Raw genomic sequence first — 27751 nt, forward strand, 5'->3', positions numbered from 1 at the left:
GGGGGTGCCGGGACCCGGCTGGGCCTGGCCGGTGACCCGGGGAAAGAGGCGCCGGTGGCCTCGGGTCGGGCAGCCACGACCCGCCAGGAGCGGGACTCGAACCCGCTCTCCTTCGCCCTCACACCGGCTTGGTGCGTCCCCCAAAGCGCTCCGGGCACTTCCGGGCGCCTCTTGGCGGGAGCGGAAGCGGCGCTGCCCGGGCCGCCGTATGCGCCGCACGTCCCGGTGGCCGCGGAGCCGGCGCCGGTGGGTGCGCGGGTCCCGCTCGGAGCGGGGCGACCGCGGCCGCGCGGGGAGCGCCGCGTCCCGCACTCCATCCCGCGGGCCTCCCGGGATTCCCCCGCGGGGCTGCGGGCTGCGGGCGCGGCGTGCGGAACCCCCGGGACCCGCCGGGTGCAAGGCCCCGTTGTTGGGCCTGGCGGGGGGATGGGAGGCGGCCGAGGGGGGTGTGTGTCTATGTAGATATAAGTGTGTGAGTGTGCGTGTGCATGTATATGCGTGTGTGTGTGCAGATATTCGTGTGCGTATGTGTATACACACGCACCTACGCGTGTTTGTATGAGTCCGGGATCCCCCCGCGGCCGTTAACCCCCGACCCCCGGTTTCCCGCCCTCCCAGAGCTGGAGGGGACGGACAGGACGGCGCAGAGAAGGCCAGAGGGCAGGCGGAGACATGGCGACGGGGGCAGATGTACGGGACATCCTGGAGCTGGGAGGCGTGGAGTCAGAGAACACCGGCACCATCAACAAAAAGGACATCATCAACTCGGATAAGGTGAACTACAGTGCCCTGAGGGGCTGCTGCGTGATTTCTAGGCACTCACTGACCTTGCATGTGGTGTTTGGGGTGAATATTGGAAGAAAAGGTGGAATAAAGCGTGTACCTTCTTAGTTACCTGTGCCATGGCATCCTTTGTGGGATTTAAACTGGAGCTGTGTAAGCGGTGTCCTGCTGAGCTGGGCCAGGCCCCAGAACATTCTCAGCTCTCTCTAAAATTCTCATTTTGTGAAGTATCTAGCCCCAAAGCAAATGGAAATAATATAACACAGTCATGTTTTAGAAGAAAGAAAATACTGTCTGACTTGACTGAATGATAGAAGCCTTCCAGCCTGTGTGGGGAAGGTGTGTGGCTGGGGCTTGGGACAACTGGGGATGCATTGCCTGTGGGAATATGGCAAGTTAGTAAGGTCTGTTAAAGATGTGTTACATGATGTGCTGCATTCTGTGTGGTAATGTGCTACAACATCTTGTTGTCTTCTGTATTTTAAATTTGGGCAAGATCGTGGGTGTCCTATGTTTTGTAAGGTGCTGGGAAGGTCAGCTTAGGAGTAGTTATGAGAGGTGGAGGTGCTTTGAAATGAGCCCAGGAAGCTCTCTGATACAGAGATGGTCTGATTTGAAGTTAAGCCTGTCTATTTGGGGAAAAAATCAGAATGACACTAAATGTACAAAACCACCCCATCCCTAAAAGCACGTCCTGGCTGTCACTGTTTGCCTCCACTGAAACATTTGTCTCTGAGGAGAAGCACTGTGGTTTCACTGCCTTGCTAGGGCTAGGGCACACAGTATAATTGGTGTAATGGAAAACCAGTGAGTTTCAGTCATTTAAAGGCTGAAATGTTAAAATTCCCAGTTATCAGCTGTCTTGGTGAACAGTCTCTGGTGAGCAGCCTGTTGGCTGGATTCAGCCTGCAGTGTTGCCACTGGGCTTTTGGAGTTGAGAGTTCTTTGACATAAATGTGTTTGTGTGTTAGGCAGCAGAGAGCCAAAGAAGTACTGGTTGCTGGCTGTCTCTTTGGAGCAGGGACCAAGATGGTTTCCTCCTCAAGTTACTGTAATGGGAAGAGAGACGAAGGAAAGGTGCAGTGAAAAGTTTTGGGAGGGGTGCAGGAGGCCACTTGAAGGAAACATTCTGAATTTCTACGAAGTACAGAAACTAAGCCAAACCAAAGGTGTAAGCTGTTATCACATGGAGAGTGCAGAGTTGCTAATAACAGTGCAGCACTCGCTCAGGAAATAGATCTGTTCTCAATTAGAAGAGAAACAGATTGCTGTCTTGAAATCACAAGAGAACCATGAAGTACTTTCCAGTCCATTAGTGACTGAGAATATTAAAATAAAAATTACTAGGCATAAAAACATTTAAATCAGCATGACCAAGTAATTTGTTCTCAGCTCCTTAAAAGCGGGCTGAGCTGATCTCTGGCCTGCTGATATTAACTTTTAATAAATCTGGGAACTTTGGGGGAATTCCAGAAGCCTGTGTTCATACAGGTTATGTGTTGACCTCTGGGTAACTGCCTTAGTTTGCCTTAGTTTGCTCCTGGGCAAAGTGACAGACATACTAGGAGAAAGGTGATTGATTAGGGATGAAAAGGTGCTGATATAATGCATGTCTGTCATGAAGTTTTATGGAAAGCAGCTGTAGTCCAAGATGACAGGGTTTTATTTTTTCAGTGGAATCTTGAATTTACTTGATAAAGGTGACTGTATGGATTTAACGCAATTTATGATGCAGTGTTAGTTTTATTATTGAAAAATATTCTGATTTAAAATTTGGTAGTGATATGGTAAGCAAGTATGTAATAGTAGTGACTGGGGTAGTAGTTATAAAGATGGTACAGTTAGACCAAATGCTCAGTAAACTTTTCCCTCTTAAATAAAGTGTAACTTTTTAATGTGGCTGTTACTGTACTTCCCTGAATCCAAAACTGATGACTTGATTACTGATAAACTTGGATTGGTTATGAGTTGGAGTGTGTCTTAGAGACCATCAGTTCTTTCAAGGGCCTAGGGGCCAGGCTGAGTTGTGCACACCAAATTCCTCTTATGAAGAAACTGTCAAAAAATTGTTTGCTGTGTAAATGGGAGAGCAGAGCTGGGACTGGAGAACTTTGATAGGTGATACTGGGGGTTTTGCCAAGAGGTTGCTGCAAGGGTGTAATCACAGATGGTAAAAACTGTAGCTGCTGCAGAACAAAGTGACAAAAACTATAAAAAACTGTGAAGACATTTCCTACTATCTTCTCAAAAAGGTAGAGAATCAATTAAATGCTTTAATACCTCTGAGGGAGGACAGTGCTTGCCTAGTAAGAAAAGACTTAGTGCACCAGTCCCTGCAATCTACAGCCAGATGTTCAGCTTGGAATTTAAGAGTGTTATCAGCAAGAGCAAATGTGGGTACTGGTGAGCCCTATCACTGAAAGGGGGTATGTTTTGTCTGTCAGTGTCTTCCACCAGGAATAGGCACTTTCCTGGAGAAATTCAAGGTGTCTAAAACCAGATAAAAGTAAAAACCATCTCAGGGCACCAGGTTATACAGTTTTACAGTTCCCTCAGGAATTTCTACTTCTGAATCTAAAGTGCAATTCTTTTGTTTCAGAAAAAATCCAAGAAATCTTCAGAGACATTGACGTTTAAGAGGCCAGAAGGAATGCACCGAGAAGTTTATGCACTCCTCTATTCTGACAAAAAGTAAGAGCACATGGTCATCTGTGCAGGTTGTTGGTTGGCCTGGGCTTGGGTGGCAGGGCAGAATCCTCTTGAAACCAGGAGCAGTCTCGCTTCCCAGATTGATTCTCCTTTGTGCTCGGCCCATGCTTGTGCCCTTTTCTTAGTCATGGACAGTGTCTGTTTTCTCTCTTCTAAATTTGAGGAGTTTGCTTAATATAGGAAATTAATTGGATGAAGGCAAAATAGTCTAATACAAACAAACCAGTGTTCTTACCCTTTGTAGCTAATGCTTTCTTAATCTCAACTGGGAATAGCACCTGCTTTTATATCTGCAAAAAGAGTTCTGAGCCCAAAATCTCTTTGGTTTGTCTTGGGCTGTTCCTTGCTTCTCATCACCAGCACTTCTGTCCACCACAGGGATGCACCTCCGCTGCTGCCAAGTGATACAACTCAGGGTTATCGAACAGTCAAAGCAAAACTGGGCTCCAAGAAAGTCCGGCCTTGGAAGTGGATGCCTTTCACCAACCCAGCGAGGAAAGATGGAGCAATGTTCTACCACTGGAGGAGAGCAGCAGAGGAAGGGAAGGATTACCCTTTTGCCAGATTCAATAAAGTAAGTGGGAGCACTTTCAATCAAAAGCATATAAATAGCAGTTGGAAAATACCCTTCAGTCAGTTTCTTGGCTGTCCAGAGAGGAAGTTGTTTCTTTCAACAAGTGAGGGCTGAGTTAGATTTGGTAATTGCATTTTGAGGCATGTGACCATGGACTGATGTCTCCAAATCATTTAGGTGAAGTGGGCTTTGTATGCGGTCAGACCTTGCTAGAGACCCTGGGGTTTCAGGTTTGCAGTCATGGATTTGGTGAGGAGGACTCGTGATATCTCCCTCTGTTCCTGACCAACATCCTCCCTCTGATTACAGGCTCAGGATAGTAAAAGGTATTCTATTCTGAGTGAGACATAAAAGTCATAAGTCTTGTTATTTTGCTCAGTATGAAAAAATCGCTTGAGCTTCGTGGCCAAAAAGGTGGCTTGCAACCTCTTGGCCAGATTCCAGCGCAGATGCTGAATTACTTTGCGTTCCCTCTGAAATTGCTCTCATGGTATCAGTGTGGTGCAGTCCCCTGTTCTTTGCGTCTTACATTAAATTGTCACAATGTGTTGTTGTAATCTCCTGCTGTCTTTTGTCCCAGATGTATCTGCTTTGAGTGGCTGGGCCTTTCATGTGTATGCACAAAGAAAACTACATCAAGATTTATACTTCAAAGTCAGGACCTCCAAAGTTAGGAAGGAGCAGAGTTAGGGTGCTTCCATAATGTAATTTAACTCCCTTCATGATGCAAATCTGAAAGACTGAGAAAACCATGTGCTAACATGATTCCACAAAAGCTCTGCTTGTGTGTAACCGTATACAATATTTTAAGTTTATAACCCACAGAGCATCAGCTCTAACAAAGCTTGGCTTCCTGCAGAGTTAAGTGGTTGGTTGACCTCATATGTTAGAAGGCTCAAGCTCTGACTGATGCTTTTCCTCTAGCTGGGACATTGGTAAGAGCCTCCTGTGGTATCTCTTCTCTGATGTCTGGGGTGGAAGTCTGAAGTATGACTCACTTAGTCGAGGCACCTACCTAGCTGTCTGAGTGAAACTTTGTGAGGCTAATTGTCTCTAAGACTCTACTGCTGGAACTGGTTTTGGCTGAGTTCAACTGAGTTTATCAGAGGGGGCCACACATCACATATGGGTGTTTTAATTATATGATTCTCCTTTCCTTAACTTTATCAGGTACTGTGAACTGACAGACAGAAGAGCCTTCAGCAAGGCTGTAACCTTTAGATTAGTGGTACAGACCTCTGCGATCTGCAAATGCACAATTACATAATATCAGGAGCAAGTTGTTATCCTTGTGGTGCTGTAGTTAAGAAAATTGAAGGCACTGATCAAGAGTTTTGAAGATACTTACTTTATCAGAGGAAATTTACTTCTCCAGACTCTTTCGTGGGTTTCTTCTCACATACTTGATACCTCTGCCTGAATCTTTCTGTCCCCTTGGCATGAGCCTGTTTTTCTGTGTAGTCTGTCCAGTTCTTCACTCAAGTTCTTTAACTAAGCTCCTGGGTCACTGCTCGGTTGCTTTCCCTTTTCTCTGTGCTTCTGGTCTCCAATACAATTCTGTCCTCTTTGTTGTGAGATCCAAAATGTGAACTTGGGTTTCACCATGCACACTGAACATGGTGTAATGCAAGAAAGCATTACAGCAAAAAGCATGGTTTTGCTTGTTTCAGGGTGTGAAACAGGAGCATAAAAGCGGCTTTGCAAAGCTCTCTCTCAGCCAGTACTGGTTTTTTTGGCTACCATCAGTAAAAGCTTAGCAAAAGAGTATGAGAATGGGGCAAATACATATTTTCCTACCTTCTGGTGGTTTTTGGCTTAAGGGTTTCCTAATTTGAAATTTGTGTTTAATAATTCTTGCTAGGTACATTCAGGGCAGAAAGCTGCTTCCTGAGTAACCCATCCTAATGGGTTCTTCAGGTTAATTTTTTGTGGTGTGCAAAGGTGCTTTCTTGTGATCATTTCAAACTGCTGCCTTGAGGTTTAATCCCTCTGAGATCTTGTGTTACATGATGTAGTAAATTGTCCTTGCTGTGTATGTTGTTTTCTGTAATGTGACATGACCTCCTGTGCACTCCTTTGTTCTCAAATATCCTTTCTTCTGAAAAGGGTGGACTAGGAGTGAGTGTTCCACTTACGAGAGCATGGTGGATTTATGTGGGCTGTTTTACTCTTTCTCTCCTAATTTTTACTGTTTGGTTTGTATTTTCACCTCTATGAGGCATTGTGCTGATGTTTCCACAGAGCTGTCTCATGGCTCCAGGATCCTGAGCAGTTTCAGCTAATTTAATACTCATAATTTTGTGAGTTTATAATGTGCAATGTTGGAATGATGGGTTTTCTGGGCCATTGAATCCTCCTCTTGGCTCTTTCAGGTCCTGCCACAATCCAGTCCCTTTCAAAACTGATCAAGTTCCTTCTGAAAAGCACTTGGCTTTTCCTGCCCCTGTGCTTCCTTGGGAAGCTCTTCTAGACTGTCTTTGCTCAATTTCATTTTCAGGGTAAATTTTCCATGTTAAATTGGCATTTCTTAGCAAGTCAATTTCTTTGTTCTTATTTCAGTTGTTCTTTTCTTCCCATGAGTATACCTTTCATTTCATCTAGCATACTTGAAGCCTGCAGTCAGATTGTCTTTCAGATTTCCTTTGCTAGGCTGCATTCTCTTCCAGTCTGCTGTGGGAAGACTAACTCACCTCCCTATTACTCATGCTCTTTTCTGTACTTGTTTCCATTTCAGTGCATCTTTCCTGACCAGGGATCAGTAGTGTTGTAGTTGATATTCCTACCAGTATTCTTGTTGTGCTGTTGAAACACTGCCAGTTTCTGCTGCAAATCCCTCTCTGGGGGTTATATTTGCCTTTTCATGGTTATGTTGTATTTGAATGTATAGTCAGCCTGTGGTTGGCCCAAGCTGTTCCTAGCTTCTGATTTCTCAGTGGTTCTCACCTGAGCAGCCATGAATGGGGCAGTGTTTTGGAAGTGTCTTTGCTCTTGTTGCATTCTCTTGTCTGATGAGGCATCTGCCACCTTCCCTTCCATCCACTGCAGAGGGTCCTGCTGGCTCTTCTCATGTGTGCATGTCTTCTTGAAATTATTTTGTTTCATGATGTGCATGGGACATCCTTACAGTGTCTGGTAAAATGGCTTTGCTCCTGGTGGAAGGGGTACTTGAAGGTTGAGGTTCAGTGTATCCCCAAGAGGTCTGCTTGACCTTTGAATTTCTGTGTCTAAGTGATAAAGGAAGGGCAGTAGACTTAAAGAAGCTGTTATTTGGAGACTCAGAAATGCTCCTCCAAGCTGTATGGAGTTCATGAGTATGACTTTCCTAGTGACAGGACACAAAACCACAGAGGTATTGAAGCACATCTGCTGCTTGCATGCAGAGTTTTCTTCTGAAGGCAGGACCTCCTCGGGCTGAGCAAAGTTTTGCTGCAGGAGGAAGGGACTGAGGGGGAATAAGGGAGGAAAGCACAGGTTTATTTACACTTTCGCTTTACCACATGCTAGGATTTCCCCTAATATACTAAGTATTTTTGCTATTTCTTTAGTACTCATGTGACACTTGTGTTCTGGATAGAGCCCTTGCAGAGCAGTTCCAGGCTGGAAACTGTGGTGTGGGCTTGGTCTTTTAGGCACTTGGGACACTGTGAGAGTTGGACTGTCATTTGGCTCTGTTATTCTGCTGGGGAAAAGGTCTATGGGGAAGGGAGGGACAAAGTTTATGGCTTTCAGTTGTACAGTACACAGTCTTTCAGATCTTCATTGATACTGTCTGCACCAAACATGAAAGAAGTAGTCTGAGTATCAAAGCAGGTGTGCTAAAGGCTGGGGATTACTGTTCCTTGCCTTTCCTGTTCTTCCTGTATAAGTAAAGAGTCAACTGTCAGAGTACTTTGTGCCGAGGTATTGGTTTTGCTGTATGGAAGGAATGCAGGGAGGCTGGCTGAACCTTGGCTTCACTGTCATGTTAGCCTGAAATTTTGAAACCCATGGTCAGGATGTGGGTTGCTGACCTCTGCCTGTGTCAGCCATCTGAAATAGATTTCAGCCTCCTAGGCAGTAGTTCCTGGTAGGCTTCCCTGAATGTCACAAAATGGTCTTGGGACCACACATTGCTCCATATCAAGTCCTCTGCCTGCTCATCATGTTTCCTATCAAGACTCATTGCTCAGGGTCCTGGCAGTCCCCTCCTGTCATTGCTGTGCTCATGCTCTTGGCTCAGGTATCTTGGCAGTGAGGAGGGCACTGCTGCAGGAGAGCTGCCATGGTTTTCTCTCCACAGACAGTGCAGGTTCCTGTCTACTCAGAGCAGGAGTACCAGATGTATCTCCACGACGATGCGTGGACCAAAGCTGAGACAGACCATCTCTTTGACCTGGCTCGGCGCTTTGATCTGCGCTTTGTGGTCATTCACGACCGCTACGATCACCAGCAGTTCAAGGTGAGTCCTGGGGGCCAAGTTGCTGCTAGCAGCCTGCTGCTATGGCATGTCCAGGGTTTTCTGCACTTGAAAGACAAAATTACCCGTTATATCAACTTAATTAGGGGAAAATAATGAATTATTGGCGGCAAGGAATATTGAATTTCCAACACAAGGCATTGCTGCTTGCTACGTGTGTAATTAAATCCACTGTGACTTGTTCTCATTCTCTGTTGTGTTTTATTAGAAAGTTAGAAGGTTTGCACCTGCCAGGAGAACAGCTCATTGTTCCTTGAAGATAAGGCAGCTGGGGATTTTATTGGAGCAGGCTAGGTGGTGTAGATTTCAGTCTAGGCCCTTGGAGAAGGGTCTGCCAATGAACCCTGGGGGCTGGGACTTCTCCCTGGTGCTGCTTCTGACTTGTGGTCTGACATGGTGCAGGTTTCTATCACCTCTGCTGTGAAACAGGGACCATCAGTGGCCTGAAATTGCAACCCTGGTGTCGTGGTTGCTGATCTCCTATACTGGTTCCATGCCTCCTGGTGACATCGGAAATGATGTGACATCTACAGAACAGCTCCAAATACTGTTTCTGTTGTCCTCTGAAATTCTCACATGAAGAGCATGTAGCAAAGTAACATAACAAGAGTATGCCCAGCTGAGCAGCCCAAATGTCTTTTGTGCTTGGGTTAATGGAACACAGCTCAGACTTCATGAAATCATGGGTAGTGAACTGATGCAGCTGATACCTTTTTGGCTGCGTGTTGAATGACCATTGTCTGGAGCAGTTTGGAGACCTGCACATTAGTTGCAGTTTCCTGCACACAGGCTTTCTCCTCTCAACTCTCCTTGCATCCTTTTATCTTCACTGCTCAGGATGCTTCACTGCTGTGTTGGCTCTAAACCCTCAGTACTGTTGGATCTTTTGGTGGGTGTTTTTAAAATGTGACAGTTAATTCATGCAGCTCACTGAGAAACTCCTTCCCTGTCATTCCTCCAGCACCTGCAAGGGTCCCTGCTCACCTCCCAGGCATTGTCTTGTACTGTATGTGACATCCTTCAGCCAGTGGTCCTTAGGTGGCTACTACACAAGGTTTGGCTTAGTTCTTCCATAATGTTGTCCTCCTATGATGTCTTCCACAGAAAAGGTCAGTGGAGGACCTGAAGGAACGGTATTACCACATTTGTGCCAAGCTGGCAAACATTCGTGCAGCTCCAGGCACAGACCTGAAAATCCCAGTCTTTGATGCTGGCCATGAGAGACGAAGGAAGGAGCAGCTGGAAAGGCTTTACAATAGGACACCAGAGCAGGTAACGTGGGGAAGAGCACACCACTTCTCCAGAAGATTGATAAGTTGAATCAGTAGGTGTATGATGCAGGCCAGAGTGTGGGAAAGGTAAAGAAGGGCTGGAGAAGAAAAAAGTACAACTGTTGTTGGGTCCCTTTAAGGAGTTTAAAAAGACAATAATTGAGAAATCTGACTATCCAGGAGAAAAGGCCTACATGGTCTCTGGTAACTCCCATGTTGTAAGTGACACTGACCGTATTAGTCAACATAATTCAACAGAATGACTAGGTTGGAAGAGACCTCCGAGATCATAGAGTCCAACCCATATCCTAACACCAAAATTAGACTATGGCACCGAGTTCCACATCCAGTCTTTTTTTAAACACATCAAGGGGTGGTCACTCCATCACCTCCCTGGGCAGACCATTCCAGTACTTTATTATTCTTTCCATGAAAAGCTTTTTCCTAATGTTCAGCCTATATTTCCCTTGGCAGAGCTTGAGACTGTGTCCTCTCGTTCTGTCAGTCGCTGCCTGGTGAAAGAGACCAACCCCCACCTGACTACAACCATCTTTCAGAAAGTTGTAGAGAGTGTAGAGTCCTCTGATAGAAGCAAATTCTCAGTGTCCTTATGAGTACCAGAGTCTTGTGGAGAATTATTTATTTGAGAGTAAAAAACTTTCCAGAAAACATCAAAGACTAAGTCTGCATGCTTAGTTCTTCCCTGTGTTGAAACTGTGTAATGGTCTTACAGTTTAGAGATTGAGAAAGTGAGTTCTCCATAGGCTGAGGGAGAGCATCATTTTCAGTTTGTTCCCTCCAAGGACAAGTTCATATGTGACTTACTCTGCTTCTTCCCCCCATTGACAGGTGTCAGTACTAGGCATAGCTGCTCTGGGTTCTACATGCTATGTCTGGGGAGGAGAGCCAGCTTTTCACAACACTTTATTTATAACTACAGCATATTTGGGCTTTTTAACCCTTCTTTCTGTGCTTTTGGTCTCTGGAAGATGGGATTAGTAATTTATGGATTGTTGAACGGTGCATCATAAATGTTGTGATGCAGTACCTGCCAGATTGTAGAGTGGCATCGCCATGGGTGCAGGGTAAGGTTATGGAGTGAAACATGCTTTACAAATCCAGGAAGTTAGGCAGGAGCATAAAATCATTCTTGGGCTGGCCCAGGACAGAGCTGTTATCGGTAGATGGCCCCCTTGCCTTGCCAGGCCTCCTCTGCTTTGTGACTGCTCTGACGTGCTCTGGTCTGCAGGTGGCAGAAGAAGAATACCTCATCCAGGAGCTCCGCAAAATTGAAACCAGGAAGAAAGAGAGAGAAAAGAGAACCCAAGACCTGCAGAAGCTCATCACAGCTGCTGACACCACCACTGAGCAGAGGCGTGCGGAGCGCAAGGCTCCCAAGAAGAAGCTGCCACAGAAGAAGGAGACAGAGAAGCCTGTAAACATTTCTCTCTCTTTTTTTCCCCTTACCCTGTTTATGCTCTGGCTGGGTAACATGTTTTCTGCAGGAGTCCTATGGGGATCAGGCCCTTTTTGGGTAGGGGGAGTAACTGCTAGTTGGTTTCTGGCAGATGTGTTTTGGTTACATCTTTGGAAGGCAGATTTGTGTAATGCAGCCATTGTCAGAGTCCCCTGGTGTGCTCTCAGTCTCTCCTCAGTTTGAAAAATGCTGGTTTAAGTCCTGTTTCTCTTTCCCTGCTTGAGAAAAGGGATGAAATAATGCCAGCCATTCATGCATCATGGCAAGGAGAAGCATCTGTCTCCCTGCTTCTTCCAAGTGTATTCTGTTACTGCTTTGTAGGGTTGGCCCACAAACCCATTGTCTTTCACCTGCCTTCTTTGTCTAGTTCGAGCTTTCCTTTTCTCCCCAGCTCTAGGATCTCAGCAGCATCTCCCCGAGCTCAGTACCTGCCCCTCTCCTGATCCTCAGCTGTGATCAGACCAGCTTTGCTGTGGGACTCTTGTATTCTGGGAGCTATTGCTATTTCTCCATGAGCTGAGCTGCACTCTAAGGAGCCAGAACACAGCTTTCAGTTCACATTCCCAGTCCTCAGTTTCCCTTTCTGGAAAGGGGAGGACAGCATGGACTGATCTAAATTCAGCACCTTCAGTAGGAAAAAGGACTGTTAAAAAATCTCAGATGTTTCAAGTGAATCCCTTGGAATTCCTGTCCCTCCACCTTGTGAACAGAGAGCACTTGTGTCATTTCTCTCCAAAAGATTCTGTACAGAGAGGGGGGAGAAGCAGTGAATTCTAGACAGTTACTGCTTGAAGTGTGCCTAATGGCCACCACTTCCTCAAAACACTCCTTTGGTGTGTCGTGTCCCATGTGTGTCCCTGCTGTGTGATGAGTGTAATGTCACTGGGCACCTTGTGCATTGAATTCCCTTAAGGGTTGTTCTGAGAAAGCTCAGCCATGGCTGGCATATCTCCCTGTAAAGAAAGCAGTTTGTCATTGATGGTAATGAAAAAAAGAGAGCTAGAGAATGGGGCTGGAAAGATACTGAGGATGCCAAGGCGAGGGAGTCCACCCCTGATTGTTGGCTGGGACCTGTCTGCAGGCATGTAGTGCATAGGCACACCAGGGTGGGCAGAGAAGCAGTTTCTGTTGTTGCACTAGCATCATTTCAACCATGACAGAGTCCATTAGGAGTCAATTACCAACTATAGCCAGGAAATGTTAAGAAAAAATTGCATTTTAACTAAGAATTTGAATCGGGAGCTGCATCAGCATCATTTCAACAAAGGAAAATCATTTAGCAAAGAGTCAATTGAGGTTGAAGCGTTTACAGCATGTACAGGCTGTACAGGCACATGAGGCAAAAGAACCCATTTAATTGCTTATTGCTGAATGCAATTCAGAGTTGGCTTGGCTGAGGCAGTGATGCTGATTTCCCCACACTGCTTGTGTCAGGGTGTTCAGCAACAGGCTGAGGGGCAGAGTTCGGGGAGTTTGGAAGCCAGCCTTCATTCAAAGGAAGCAGAGAGGATTGGTTTTTTGATTGCAGCCTTGTTTGTCTCAAACAATGCTAACAGGGAGGCTATATCCTGCCAAAGATCAAAGTGATCTCTACAAGTTCATTAGCCCTGTTGGTGGTTAGAGAATACTTTTTCCTTCATGGTCATGTTTAGGAATCTTTTCCCAGGTCCTCTGTTTATTGGACAGGCAACAGATAACTAAAATAATCTTAATGCCTGGCCATGCAGAGTGGTTTGCATGCTGCCACCTCAAGACAAAAACCTAGAGATAGCTGATAGGGATGTGAGAGTTATTGGCAGGGAACTTGAGAAATTGAGTCACTGTCCTTCAGCATCTCTTATGATTTTGGGGCAGCCCTGGCTGTCTCAGCCCTGTCTGGAACAAAGAAAGAGCAGGCTGCAGAGTCTCTCTGTAGAGAAATCTGGGAGCAGCAAAGCAAGTGCTGTCTCCAAAGAAATGGGGAGATTGAAGGTGACTTAGTTTTGGAAAACCACAATTGTGCATCTGTTTTGCAGAGGTTGTAGCTATTCTTAGCTTGAATCGTAAGTTCTGCTGACCCATTCAGGGGACCCCAAACCATTCAGTGCACAGATAGCCTGGTTTAATAGTTTTAAAGTCTGCTCACCTTTTGCTTTCATCAGCATAGATTTGTAAGGGATTGCATTTATTTTTTTCCATTTTGTTGAAATTCAACTATATGCTCTACTGTTAGCAGCAGAAGCATTGGAAGTTTGCTGCATTTTAATGCTGTGCTTAAAATAAGAAGTAAGAAACAAAACTGTCTAATGAGTGGACAAATGACAAAACATGTATGAACAGCAGGTCTCCCTGGGAAGGGGCAGTCCTTGCATCCTCATTAGTGGGCTCTTGTCTGTACAGATCAGAGTTTCTCAGCTCATTCCTTAGAGAGTTTACAGTCAAAAGGCAAGATTTAGGGAAGTCCTGGGCTGTTTTGATCAGTGAAATGGGTCTAAGTTGGATAAGGATGATACTGTACAAATACATACAAATACTATGTAGGGTCAGGGTTTCTGTGTGGGTGGATGTAAGGCTCTGTGCAGAGCAGTGCATTTAAACCAACTGGCCAAAAATGTTTGAGCTTTCCAAAGATGCCTTGAACTGGAGTATTCTTCTCAATGAATTGCTTGGGATTTTCCCACTGAATCCCGTTGTCTGGGATTTTCCTCTTGCCTCAGCTCTGGCATGTGGCCGTGGCAGGTGGTTCTCTGTCATAGGAAACGGTCTTTCCCCTTCAGACAGTCTCTATATGAAATCTCGTGTTTCTTTTGTTTCCTCCATCAACACATCCTGTTTCGATCTCTTTCAGGCTGTTCCTGAGACTGCTGGCATCAAGTTTCCTGACTTCAAATCTGCAGGTGTCACGCTTCGGAGCCAGAGGGTAGGCTCTTGTCCTGTTCCCATGGGACCTCTGTTAATGTCTTTCACTATGCCTGGCTCTCTCCTCATCCTTTTATAGCTAAAAAAGTCAAGTTCTTGCCTCTAAAATAAGAAAGGCATTCCATAAATGTGGAGACTCAGAAACCTGGAATGCTGGCTCTGTGGAAGCCAAGTCATTGCCTTGCAGAGGCACCTGAACTTGCTGGTGTTTGACACTGGTGTGCCTGCTCTGCTTTTAGACACCTGTAACAGAACCAAATGGAGCTGTCTAGTCCAGAGCTCACAGCCAGTACTAATGGGCTCCTTGAAGCACACGTGTTACTAGCTGAGAGGTTCTTTAGGAGTCATTTGGGTGGAAAGGACCTTAAAAGTCATCCAGATAAGATGATTAAGAACTGGATGCTCAGGTTGTGTCTTGAAAGAACCAGAAACACATAAATACATATAATTTTTAACTTTTCTATTTACATTATCTTGGGAGATATTTTTTGGAAAAGCCCCTGTGTTCAGGCTGTTGCAGAGATACGTCTGAGTAAAGAACTTTCTTGCTGTTTTTGTATTGCTTTCTTATATCAGCAAGAATTCACACTTGCCTCTTAGCCACAGGTTTTGAGACTCCAAGTAACTTAAATCTGTTTGGTCAACTGAGTGTTTTCAGAGAAGTTTTGATAGCAAAATCCTGTGTGCACATACAAGTACATTTTGCTTTTTTTCCTAGCCAAAAAAAAATATTCTTAAAGCAATTTTTAATTGCTTTATTATAGCAAAGTCAGATAAGTACATACCTTGCCCTGGCATCCTCACTTGGCATAGTAAATTTGAAAGACTGTTTTTATGGAATGTTCTTTTGATATCAGAGTGGTTTCAGATCTTGCTGGCTGTTAATAGAAATGTGTTAAGGATAATTCTGCTTTGATGTACTGAAGCATGTGTTTGTTAGAGGTGGGATGCTGGCTCCTTCAGTGTACCAGTGCCACCATCTGCAGGATACCTGTTTGAGTGAGGGGCTACAGCCTTGAGGAAATCCCTCTCCAGAGAGAAGCAGGACTGCAGTGCAAGTGTTGAGATTTATTGAGACGTGGCACATGTGTTCTCCAACACTAAGATAAATAGAGTAATTTATGGGGATTGATTTGTATTTTGAAAACTAATAAGTAATGGTTGATCTTTTCTATTTTTTCTACCCCCTCTGGAGGAGAAGCTGAGCAATAACGTATCAGTGATGGAACCATCTGGCAAAGCCAGCAGCCTCTTTGTGCGCCAAACAGACAATCCAAATGCCAGCCTTCATGAAAATGGGTGCTACATGCTTTTATCTGTTCCTTTTAATGCTCACAAGATGCAGTGCTAAGCTGAGGCATGGCAGTCTGATTCAGCAGCTTTTAGCCTGCAGTATCCAAGCTCCTGAAGTGACCTAGAACAACTTCCTATGTTATTCTTGAAACTTTTAAGGAGATAAATGCTGTTCTTAGAATTACCAGTGGTTTGTGAATTAAAAAGATGGTTCATCACTGATCTAGGTGAAAAAACAGCACTTTGCTGTTTGGATTGTGAAACCTACCTCTAACCCAGAAACATGAATTCATTTGTCGCTTTTAGCCAGTCACCTGGCTTACTTTTCCAAGCCATCCCTGTTTTTTAAATGGGAGCTATTAGACTCACTTGCCTCACAGATGCATGATGGGGAGAATTAATTACATGAGGTCAGTACAGGCCTTTTGAACTGGTAAGAGGTGCTGAAGTGCCAAATGTTATGGAGTTGACAGTCCATGCTAATCCAAATTATTTTACTTGTGGGATTTATATGGCAAACCCTCTGAACTCCAGTGATGTGGAATTGATCAGGGTGGAGGCTGACTAGGGCTAAGTGAGGAACTGGAATGGAAGTTCATACTCTGGCAACATCCAACATAAGATGTTTTGCCCTTAGCACATTGAAAAATGATTTCTAAAGCTTGTGCTGTCCTGCAGTAAGTTCTTTTGCCTGAAGACCTAAAGAGTTCCTCACCTAAAGGCTTCTGTTGTCCTCCTTTATTTTATTCTTTGCTACCATGCTTTACGCCTTTGTGGTTAGGTGAAGTTGGATTTTTCAGTGAAATCAGGGCTCAACCTCTGTCATGTGTGAAAAATGTACCATATCATCCCCAGGATAATAGCACTTATTCTTTGATTAGAGACTTTTTTTTTTTTTTTCCTGAGGATTTACAATTAGTCTGGAATCTGAGTTAAAATTAATTTATAGAAATGAGTCCTTGAAGAAAAAGTTAGGAATCTGTATTCAACTTAATTTGTTCCCAGTAGTTTTTATGACAATAGCCATGGCTCTTCAAATTCCCCCTGTCGTTACAGCTTACACGATCTTACGGACAGGCTGAATTTGAAGACTGGGTTTTTTTTCCCTGTGAGGATTAATGGTCACTTGGAGCCATTATTCTTCATAACTGAAAGTTTCTCCTTCAGCAGACGCTGAAGAGTAATCTTCTGCAGTGACTTCAACAAGCTGCCTTCTATCAGACTGGCCTCAGTCTCCCATTGTTCTCCATGGGACTGTGGCCACAGGCAAAGAAGGCCACAGCCCCCGTGCCCTTGCTCTGCATGGGATTTCCCTCTGCCTCCTGACAGCACAGACTGCAAGTTTTTCTAAGGCAGTGGGAAGCTGGGCATTATGAAAAGCTTCCTCTTAATTCAAGGCGGTGTATTGCCTTGGTGCTGCTGAGAACAGGAGGCAGTAGTAGATGTTTGGAATGGGGTGAGCCTTCCAAGAGTTTCTTGAAAAGAATTTTAGACCTTTGCATTTGATGTTAGTAAAACAGTTTATGAAAATGACATCAGAACTGTGTTATTAATCCTAAGCATTACTTCTGGAAAACTTTCTGTTACACCAGCTCTGCTCAGTTGGGAGGTCAGACAGCCAAAGAGCCAGAGAAAAACAGATGTGTAGGGAATTTTACCAGGGAAAGGTGAAGAAAAGACTAAAGGGAAAGCAGGGAGATATGAGGAAGGAATGCTTTGCTGCGGATCTTCCTGAAGGGAAGGAGAATGGGAGCTGTTGAACTTGGATATTTTCTAGGATCCAGACAAACCAACAGTAACCACATGTTTGTGATCTGGGCATGATGTTGCTTCAGTAAGGCAGAACTGAGTTTGTTCTGATTTCACCACAGTGTTTCTGTACCATCTTACGTTCAGCTTTCTCTTAAATTTAACCTTTGTTGTGTTCAGAGCACTTGACTTTGGCATGCTTAATTTCTCTGCAGTGTGTTTTAAGTTGTTCTTCTCTCTCAGACCTGTCTGTGGATTTTAACTTACAATTTTGGTAATGCTGTTGAATTGTTTCAGCAGTGATTTTAAGAAGGAGGTTGATGAATGGGAAAGGGTGGATGTTGAGGTGTATGTCTGTGTCCTTGCTCTGTTGTCATGGGTTCAGAAGCAAAGGAACTGGAAGAGAATTGATTGAGTGGTGTCTCATCTGGAAAAAAACCCCAAAAACTGTGATTTAAAGATGTTTGTAGAATTCTCAGTCTGCAGAAAAGACTGAGGGATGCTCCAGCTAAATCATTCAAAGCTGGCCTCCTCCTTTCAGAAGAGGCTTCCAGCCAGCAGCCTGACTCCATCTGCTTAACTGGGAGCTTGTAGACAATTTGCCAGTTGAACAAATTAAGAAAGAAGGAAAGGAAGGAAAAGTACAAGTAGAACTTTAGTACTCATTGATTCAAATATTCACACTCACCAGCTTTTAAATATTTAGTAGCCTTTTGAGCATTTTTTAGCACTGATTAATGAATAAGAATTTACTGTGGTAGTGTGGGGAAAGCATGTGTATGAGTTATTCTATTTTTTTTTCCCTTGGAGTGAGAAGAGAAGTAAGTGCTTCCTGCAAGTCCAAGGTGAATGATATTTCTAGAGGAAGATGGGGTTGTATGTATTTGTTTAGACATGTTTATTTTCTGTATTTGATTCAACCAATAATTAAATGGCCAAGCATGCTGGCTGTTTACCTTGCGTTGGAGGCTGCTGGCTCTGTTCCTTCCCTATCATTAATGCAAACCCAGACCTCATTGGCAGGGAACATGTGACACATCTGTCTGTCCTCCTGTGATCAATACTGTCCCTTCAGAGGTTCAGCTTTTGGAAGCAGTTCCATAAAATACCAGTTATTCTTATTTGGATTTGATAAATTTAATTACTTAAAGCAATTAATTATTTATTTGCTTTGTATTGATTGCACTCCAAGGCGTTCTGACATCAATCTCATGGAGATCAGCAAACCCTTATTAGGTGGGGAAAGTTTATGTTTCCAGGTTTGAACATCCCATGGATTAGTTAGCTGAGATGTGCTTGTTGCTTCTGCTAGCAATTTTTCATTAGTGAAGTTGTATGTTTTGCACTCTACAAGAGAGTGGCTGGGAGTAATTTCCACGGGGAGCCTGACAGAGGTGTAGAAGGGAAGTAGTTCTCTCATTTCTGTGAATAAAACTTATGAAGAAATGATGCAGGCTGGATCGAATTCATGTTGTGGCATTGCCATCTATTTGTTGTATTACATGCCCTTTAATTAGGGCCAAGAGAGTGCTGGTGCATTTCCTAATCAAACTCCTGTCCGTAGAGAATGAAATAAGATGAAAATATTCATATATTTATTTTTAAAGAGAACTGCAAAGGATACAAAATCTTGAATGAACTAGAGAAGGTGAATCCAACACATTTTTCCTCCATTCTTGTTTTTAGCTAAACCAAAAGGCGCTTAATGTTAAATTGCCGAAAGAAAATGAATCCATCACCTTTTTTTGTGGAGGTCATTGGTGTGGGAGAGCTTCTGGACCAAAGCCTTAGTAGGTTCTCAGGTATAAGGAAAGCACTCTGGGTGCAGGAATGGGATCTTTAAAATAAATTGGAGTTCTGGAAAGGACACTCCATGCTGCTGCTTCTGTTGAATCATCCAGTACCAAACAGTGTCCATGCAGTATGTGGCCTCAGGGAGCTTTGTCAGTCCTGGATTTGAGAAGCTTTTACTACCTTTGTGTGCCCATAGTGACACAGTCTCGGGTGTCATTCATCAGCCAGTTTTATTGTGTGTAACATGTGCAGAGCTCCATATATATCCTTTAACCTTTTTTCTTTCATTAGTGTAACCAATATAATGATTGCCCTGTAATTAGTCACTATGGTTGTTTGTGTAAGTGGAGATTCAGTTAAATTATTTAAAAGAAAAGCAACATCAATTCAAGATTAGATGCATGTGTTGCTACACTTTCCTGTGTCTGATCTGGAAGTTTACATAACATTCTTGTACCATGGTAGAGTGCCCTTGTAATTCCCCCCTCCTGTGGTCTTAGGGCACCCTCCCTGCAATCACAGCATCCATTGCTGAGTTCTTGATTTGTTTCTGTCAGATGCAGCTCAGAGGGTGCAGCCATTTCCATTTTCTGCAGCCACCTCTATAGGTCTCATCTTGGTCTCCATGCCTGTAGTGAGAGACAGGGGCAGGACTATCTGGGAATCTGCAGATCTGCTTAAAGCAAACTGCTGTAGTGTCATTCTGGTAATGTGCTTTTAGCATAAAATATCCCCCAGTAAAAATGTCCTGTGCAGTTTTTTCTTCTGCACCATGTATTTTTTTTTTATTTTTTTCCTACAGAAACACTTTCTGTAGTCCTTTGCATTTGTTTTATAGGCTTGCACTATTTTGAAAGCAAAAGGTATTTAATGACAAGGAATCTCAGGAGTGGTAAGTGGCCAATAATACTTCACTTGCCAGAGAATGTCCATCTTCAAAATGGCAGGAAGTCTTAACAAGGTGTGAGTTCCTCTTTTCTTCTCAGGTGTCTTGTTTCTGGTCATAGCTTGTGTGTCAAATGGGGAGAAAGCTGTTGCTTTCCAGGTTCTCAGCCATCATTATGTGGATTCCAAGTAGCTCTAATATTAGGTCACTTGTGCCGTTTCAAAGCAATCTGTACCCCCTTTCTGGGGAGAAGGGGTGGGAGAGTATAAAAGCCTTGAAGACCCTTTTGCCTGCACTGGTGAAAACCCTTCATGCTGTGACATTGATGCCCCAGGACTTTGGTTCCTTCAGGAAATCTTAGCTTTACCCTTTGAGTCAGTGCTACAGGTGAATAATGAGGCATTAATACTTATAGGATCAGTGAGCTGTTTCTCTGCCATATATGGCCTAGGTGTGTTGTGCTTTTCTGGTTGGCCTCCCTCATCTTGACAAAGCCTTCACTAGGTATATTCCTGTTAAACTGGTTTAATTTACAAGGAGGATACAAGTATAGATTTTATAGTTTTGCACAACTGATTTGGGAATTTCTGAGGTATGTCTAGCCACAGTCCAAAAACCCCTTAAATAGACATTTACATAAGTTACTGTAGAAATGTTTTCTTTTTAAAAGATTTGTTTATTTGTCATTAAGCCTCACTGATGGAGCAAGTTGATGGTCATGTGCTTCTCCAGAGAGATGGCTGTGTGTTTAATGTGCAACATAACATAGGAGAGATGGCATAGTGGTATTACTCCTTACTTTGATCTGTGCAAAATGTTAATGTGGCAGATCAGCAGGCATAGACAGAAGACAGAGTCCATAGCTATAAGTTGGGGCAGAGGGAAGCATATATGTTCATTGAGACAGAGAATAGCTGTGCAATTTCACCCTTTTCTACTTTTTGCATATATCCATTGCACTTGCCTGTCCACCTTCCACTGCAGCACTTCGGTTCCATGCTGTGAAGCACTTCAGAATTTCAGAAATGGGCAAGTTCATATCTTAAACTGAATTTTTCAGCTGAGGTTTTTCAGATTCTAGAACTCTAAGACTTAAGTACTTGATATGGTTCTTCCCTTTGAGTGTTAAAACTGTATAGGAGTGGAGGCTCTCTGCTCCTGCAGAGTAAAGCCATGCAGCCCAGGAATGTTTAACCTTCAGGCAGAAAATGCAGAAAACATTATTCTTCTGAAACTTCAGTGCTCTTTCCTGGAAATCCACTAAACTATTCAGTACTCTAAAGATCTCCAAGAAGAAAGTGCCTAATGAGAAAGTTTTCTTGCTGCTGAAATCTACAAGGAAGGTGGTTTTCAATGTCAGTGATCTGTATTATAATGCTGAACAATACTGGTGCTGGTGCATAAAACCACAGTTTACCGCTGTACAGACACAGGTCAGATGTGTGGAGATTTTAGGATGAATGTTTTTAGGACAGTTACATTGTTTACGGTTGGGGAAGGCTGATTTTAAGGAGAAACTTACCTTAAAATTGAATTAAAATGAAGTGTAGCATCACATACATGAAATATTCAAATAACCACTGATTAATTAAAAAACCTTGTATTTTGGTGACAGACCAAACAAAAGGCTTCAGCACAAAAGGAGATTTTTTGGGGAGGAGTAGGAAGTTTGGAGCATCAGAAAAGGAGCATTTATGAAGAAAGTGATGAATTGAGAGTGGGACCTTTAAGATGACCACACACACACACAATTACTCAAGGGCCGTGAGAATCTGTAGATCCTGTAGACCTCTTCCATTCCTACTGCAGATCCCCATGACAGTCTCTACCTGCCAGGTGGTGATGCTGTGAGACATAACAGAACTGTGTTGCAAGCTCTGCTATTACTTAGACTTCATTACTCTCCTAAAATAGATTCAAATACATTTACAACTATGCTTAAAAGTATTAGCATAAATCATGAAAACCGAATGGCACACAAAAATAAATGAACCGAGTCTGTTTGGGGAGGCTGTATCTTCAGTTATTTCTTACCCTGTTTGTTCATTTAATGAATTTTGCCAATTAGCAATTAATTTGCAGTAGGTCCCCTAGTCATTAGTGTGAATTAGCAAGGTTTTGTTGGCAGAATGCCTCGAACATTAAATAAAAACCCTGTATCATGCAAAACCTCAAGGGTACTCCATGGTGAAGTCCTGTACAAAAACTGAACTGCAGAGGGTCCACCCCAGTCCCAGCCCTTGCTATGAAGGTGTTGTGGGAGCTCTGTTCTGTTCTTTTTAAACTGCACAACTCAACTCTGCAACATCCTCCTCCTTCAGGGGGAAACAGAGCAGGTCAGTGCCCTGTATTCCATTCCTCCCAGACCAAGTGCATTCCAGCAGAGCCTATGTATCCCAGGCTTCTCTCTGCATAGGCAGGCTCTGGTACTGTGGCTTTGTGGTGTTGACTCACAATTTTCTGTAGCTCTTTATTTTTCTCTTGGTACACGCAGTTCATGTGTTTAATGCAGGTTGTTTATAGCGAGGACAAAGGATTACAGTCCTTAAATCAAAAGTGATGTTGGTGTAATTATAAGCACAGGCTGGTGTTGCGAAGAGGGCTGTAGGGAGAGGCTGTCAGAGGAGAAGAGCATCCAAAATATAGTAACCTCAAAAATCCCAGCTAATCAGTTTTCTGACGGGAGCAATCTGTTTCCCAGGTATTATTATTATATGGGGACTTTAAAGATAATAAATAACAATAATAGTCTACTATGAGGAAGGAAAGAAAAGGGCAAATGCCATTCACCTCGGAAGCTGTGGTTGCTCACTGGAGTTCTCCAAGGAACATAATTTTCCTCGGCCCCTTGGAGGCCTCCATCCATGACAACACCAAGAACATCCCAGGAGCTGTGGTGTCAGCAGTAAGGTTGCCTGAAGGGGTATTTTCATTAATGCAGAGATATGGCCCGCAGAAACCACATATCCCACTGCAGATATCATGAGCCAGAGAGCTCTTCTTTGGGCTACTGGCTGGGACTTGTGGCCACTGCAGATTGCCTCATTCTTTGGGAATGAGGGGTAAGTGAGCAGCACTTCCAGCACTGTGCTGCTTTTCTGGATATCTGATTGAAAGACCAAAACAAAGAAGGGCTTCCTGAAGTAAGCTTGGTCTTATCAGAGCTGTATAGAGCATGAAGACTTCTCTCTTGCAACAAGGCAGCCCAACTAACGGACCTTGGCTAACAGATTATCAGCAGCATTTGAGTAATAGACTGCTCATTTAGTTTTAATACATTTTGCATAGAGAGCAATCAGCCTTCATCAGTCTTAGAGATGAATTGGCTTAGCCAGCTAAATTCTAAAGATATTAGTCCGACAGCAGCCACATAAATCATAACATTTTCTTAATGATGGCAAAATTAAAATATACTCTTGCTTTGAGAAACCAGTGAAGCCTTCCTGTTTGCAGGCCAGATCCTCCTGCCTGAATTAAAAAGAAGCTTAATTGATGTGGTTTTAAACTAAACTCACAGTCCCACTCTTCCTCAGCACCTCTAGTGTTCCTTTCTTTGAAGTTAAATTAATTTGTCCTGCCTCTCCCTGCTCCAGCCTTCAATCTTCAAGAGTGTCAGTGAAGGCCAGACTGCTGTGGGACATGATCCAGATGTGCTTCACATCACAGTTGAAGGCTTTGCCACGTTGTTTGCATTACCAGTAGTTATTTGAGCTAGTGGAGGCCTCCCAGATGGAAAGCTTGGTCTCTTCCTGTAACCAACAAACCAAGACCTCCTGTCTGTATACCTAGCCTAGCCAAGGGTGAACTCTTCTTGTCCTTTGTTCCTGAGGCTGGCTTGGTGCCCAGCGTGCTTTTGCCAGAAGGGAAATTAACAGAAGGGAATCCTGCCTTTGGCTAAAAAGGCTCCAGTGTCTGCTCTTGGGGCAGGGGTGAAGACAGACTCTCAGGGCTGTGATAGTCACACAACTATTGTGTGTCCACAGGCTCTTCAGTGGGCAGATGCTGGGCTCATTGTTAATCCTTAAACCCCAATTAAGGGCAGTACCTCCTGACTAGATCAGCCCCTACATCCCCAAGCTGAGGCAGCGCTGGGTGTGTCACCCATTTAGATGTTCTGTATGATTCCTCGTGGCACAGAGCAATTCTTTGGGCTGAATCTTCTTGCTTTCAGGGATGTCTTCCTGATGTTCTAGACTTGACTACTCAGTCTTCTGCTAAGCTGTGCAAAGTGACCTTTCCTTCCTTGGCATCCTGCTGCTAGCTGCAACAAGGCATCCATCTCCTGTCCCAGGGCTGGGCTGTCTTATCTTAGGGCTCTGCCCTGTCCTTTTCAGCAGAGCCTGTGCAGGTTGTCTGTGCAACAGAGCTCCTTGGAAAACCTGTTTTAGTGAGGTTATGCTCAAGTTGAGACGCTGGCCTGAAGACTTGACTGAAATCCAAATACATGATAACTTTGACAGTCTTTCTTCTGCTAAAACAATCATTTTGTGGTGAACTGCAAAGAATTGGTTTCTTTAGTAGTAGGAAAGAAGTTTGAAATTGACTGCTGTGCAGAAACCCCAGCACTAAGCCAAAGACCTTTGGGGTAAAAACCAAAAAGGCAGAGGCATCCCATGGTCCTTACCTGTGCTAAGTGCTTGCATGAAGGTGTGGTTTTGTTTCTTTTCTCTAGTGGTCCTGTTGGATTCTCTGGGTCAGGCTGGTTTCTTAGGAATCCTCCCCTGATAGTCCTATTGGTCCTTTGCTGGAGCCTTGTGGTGTTAATATCTGTCAAAAAGAACCTGGTGCTTCCCAGCCTGTACTGTGAAAGGCCCATTCCCCTGGGGTGCTCTATGGCATCCATACTCTGGTTTCTTGGCTGAAGTGATGTCATGGAGAAGGCAGAATTTTCCACAGGTCCTACACTGGTGGTGTGGAGCAGCTGATATGGATATGATACGGACATAGCCATAGCTGAGTTAAGGTTAGAGCTCTCAGAATCTGGGGATGTGTGCGTGCACACACTGCTCCTGCATTCAGAGGAATTAGGAAGTTCCAGATGGAGCCTCTTGGCATTTTTATGTTGGGACAGCAAACACTGGAAGCTGTGGGTCTAATCTGGGAGACTGATGTTGAGCTGCCTGCTTTGGGCAACTTTAGCCTGTGCTTTATGGGAAGTAAGGTGGTGACCATAGGCCCTCCCAGTGTGTTCTCCCTGAGAGGCCAGTTTTAAGGTGGAGTGAATAATGTTTCTTCCTTCAGGTCATTCCCAGCCACGTTGCAGACTGATGGTTGGTTTGGGCCCCTGGTCAGTAAGCAGTGTGTGCAGGGTGCCTGCAGGATGCTCTTGCCTGCTGGGCAACTTGGGTTGCTGAATGGGATCCCCAGGTTGAGGTGTGAGGTCACCTTTCCAGGGCTGGATACAGAGGGGGGCAGCCTGTGCCTGTGCAGAAGGATGTTTGACAATGCAGTGTTGAGAGCCCTTTCTTTCCTGGTGTGTCTTCTAGCATAGCTGAGTGCTTTCATTTTTTCTTGGGTATATCCACAGGGCTTGGAAACCTGTTCTCACTGCCATATTGTGCCAGCTGCGTTTGTGCTGCTGATAATCTAATAAATGCTTGGTCTGAGCAGCTAGCACTCCTGCTAGAGCCCAAATGAATGCAGAGGAAGGACCCTGCTAAGTGTGTGCATTCTTCCTCTCCTGGCCAGCTTCAATTCCCTTTCATAGCTCACATCTGATGCTTCCTCTCTCACCTAGCCCCTTAGCTCCGATGTAAATGTGTGTGCACACTTCCGCCAGTCAAGTAACTGTGCTCTCTCTGTCTCTCCCCTTTGTTACAAAGCCTGCTCTGTAAATGAATCCCACAGGTCTGGGGCTCAGCAGGTAAAAGGAGAAGTGAGTCTGTTAGCGCATGAGTCTAATCAGGCCGGCTAAAGCGAATAAAGTAGGGCAGCATTGCACATTAGCCGCTGTGTAAATGAGCCCTTTGATGGGCTGGGCACCGCGGGAGAGGGTTTGAAGCCAAGAAGAACTTTTGTTGTTAATTCAGTGACACATGGAAACTGTAAAACAGCGTGTCTTGCACACACACGAGAGAGAAAATAAAAGCCCTCACGACCGGGCTTTTCAATACCTGCCCTCGGACCTAGTCTGAAAACTTTCAGCCCCTGTCTCCCTCTCTTACCACTTGATTTTCCTTTCTCTCCCTTTCTTTTTTTGTTCCCCCTGCACTATAAAAAGAAAAGCTCTCTTGCCTTTTGAACTAGACGGCTGTGAGTGAGGGCTATCTCTGAGCTGTGTGGCTCTGTTACCTTTGTGTTCCAGATGAAACTGCCAAGCTCGGTGGGACAGAAGAAGATTAAAGCCCTGGAGCAGATGCTGATGGAACTCGGAGTAGGTGAGTAAAGGGGGCACGCGAGAGAGAAAGAGACACACAGAGCTAGCCTTTGTTCTCGAGATGGGCTATTTTTTCCCCTAGTAATACAGCCAGTTTCTTGAATAACAGTATGTGAATGGTTTTTAAAATATTTTATGTGTTTAAAAAAAAAAAAGAGAGGGTAAAAGCCAGAACAAGATGCACAGGGTTTTTTTTTTTTTCCTCCCAGTAGAAAAATCTTTTAAAAGAGCCTTTGTTTCTCTCTTGTTTGGGCCTTTTTAACCATCAAGAGAGGCAGCGCAGTATTAGGAAGGCAAATCTCAGCCTTGCCGGGAGAGGTACTTCTAAGTGTGTTAGTGACCACGGCACGCGCATTGTTCAGGGCTGCCCTGTCTTGCTTTTAAGCCTCATTTCCTCTTAATTTACTGCTCACGGTGGCAAGTCCAAAATGCATCTGGGACTGTTCGTCCCCCCTTTATAGGTTGCATGCTGTGTGAAAATCTGGAGCATCTCTGCTGAAAGGCGAGTAAACACACATCCCTCACTCTTGAACTCAAGTGTCTTAGTAGCTGAAAGAAGGGTTCACTTAACATGTACAATACCTGCTCGTGGCTAGAGGGGGAGAAGTGCAGCCCATGGCCAGCGGCTGCTCTCCGTGCAGTGGGGACAGTTTACAGGTATTACAGGTCCCAGCATGCAGTGTCTCTTGATTAGACACCTGATGATCCCTTTCTCCCGCATGGTGGCTGGAGAGATATTTAAAGGTAGGAAAAGAGAAAAATAGAAGCCTTACTAATGATTTACAAAAGGTTACTGAGCCTGTTCCCAGCACTGACTTCTGTTAAGTCTTGTTAGTTTTTTGGGCCAGCTGGTTTATGGCTCGCTATGTTGTCTCGGAAACTGTGCCATTCTGAAGACCTACCGTGGCTGGTGAAAGTGGCTCAGCCAGGATGCTTTCCTGTTTTGGCTGTAGAATTGAGGGAGCTGCTATTTGTGCTTACTAGGGAAGCCTGGGGGAAACATGTGAGTTGGAGCTCGCTTTCCATGAGGGTAAGGAGGGGTTCCTGCCTCAAAGAACACACATACCTTGGGGGTCTCTTGGGGCTCCAGCCCTGCTGTACTTTGGAGTGCAGAACCACACCTGGGCTTTGTGGGGGTGAACACCCTGCCAGCAGGAAGGGGGTCATGCGGGCAGCCCTGCAGACGGGGCCCACTGCTGTGTGTGTGCATGGTGGGGTGCAGCAGAATGCAAGGTGTGGGGAGGTGATTTGATGCTGCTACAAACAGGTCTGTAACACAGCAGCAGAGCAGTTCTCTGCCTTGGACCTGCCCAGGGAGGAGCAATAAGAAGCAATGGAGCTCAGCCTGTCCACCCTCTTTTGGTGAAAGTGTAGGGAACAGCAGGAGCTCTTCTGCCCTTTGCAGCAATGTGGATCCAGTCTCTCTGTAAGACAGAGCTCCCTTCATATGTGACCTTGTGGGTGGCAAGGTTCAATCATCTGGTT

At 44.5% G+C, this 27751-nt stretch overlaps 1 protein-coding gene across 1 annotated transcript in view; it reads left to right on the plus strand.

The window, feature by feature from the left end:
• The first annotated feature begins 162 nt into the window (after window positions 1–162).
• The window catches only part of DMAP1 (DNA methyltransferase 1 associated protein 1), a 31567-nt gene continuing 3978 nt past the window's right edge, over window positions 163–27751 (plus strand). The window contains exons 1-9 of the mRNA XM_015636134.3: window positions 163–246; window positions 619–774; window positions 3383–3474; window positions 3871–4066; window positions 8346–8504; window positions 9627–9794; window positions 11043–11228; window positions 14098–14169; window positions 26195–26267. Of these exons, the coding sequence (XP_015491620.1) occupies window positions 673–774; window positions 3383–3474; window positions 3871–4066; window positions 8346–8504; window positions 9627–9794; window positions 11043–11228; window positions 14098–14169; window positions 26195–26267 (1048 nt within the window). The 5' untranslated portion in view covers window positions 163–246; window positions 619–672. The remainder of the gene's footprint in view (window positions 247–618; window positions 775–3382; window positions 3475–3870; window positions 4067–8345; window positions 8505–9626; window positions 9795–11042; window positions 11229–14097; window positions 14170–26194; window positions 26268–27751) is intronic.

The sequence above is a fragment of the Parus major genome, chromosome 8 (genome assembly GCF_001522545.3).
Source record: "Parus major isolate Abel chromosome 8, Parus_major1.1, whole genome shotgun sequence".
Lineage (NCBI taxonomy): Eukaryota > Metazoa > Chordata > Aves > Passeriformes > Paridae > Parus > Parus major.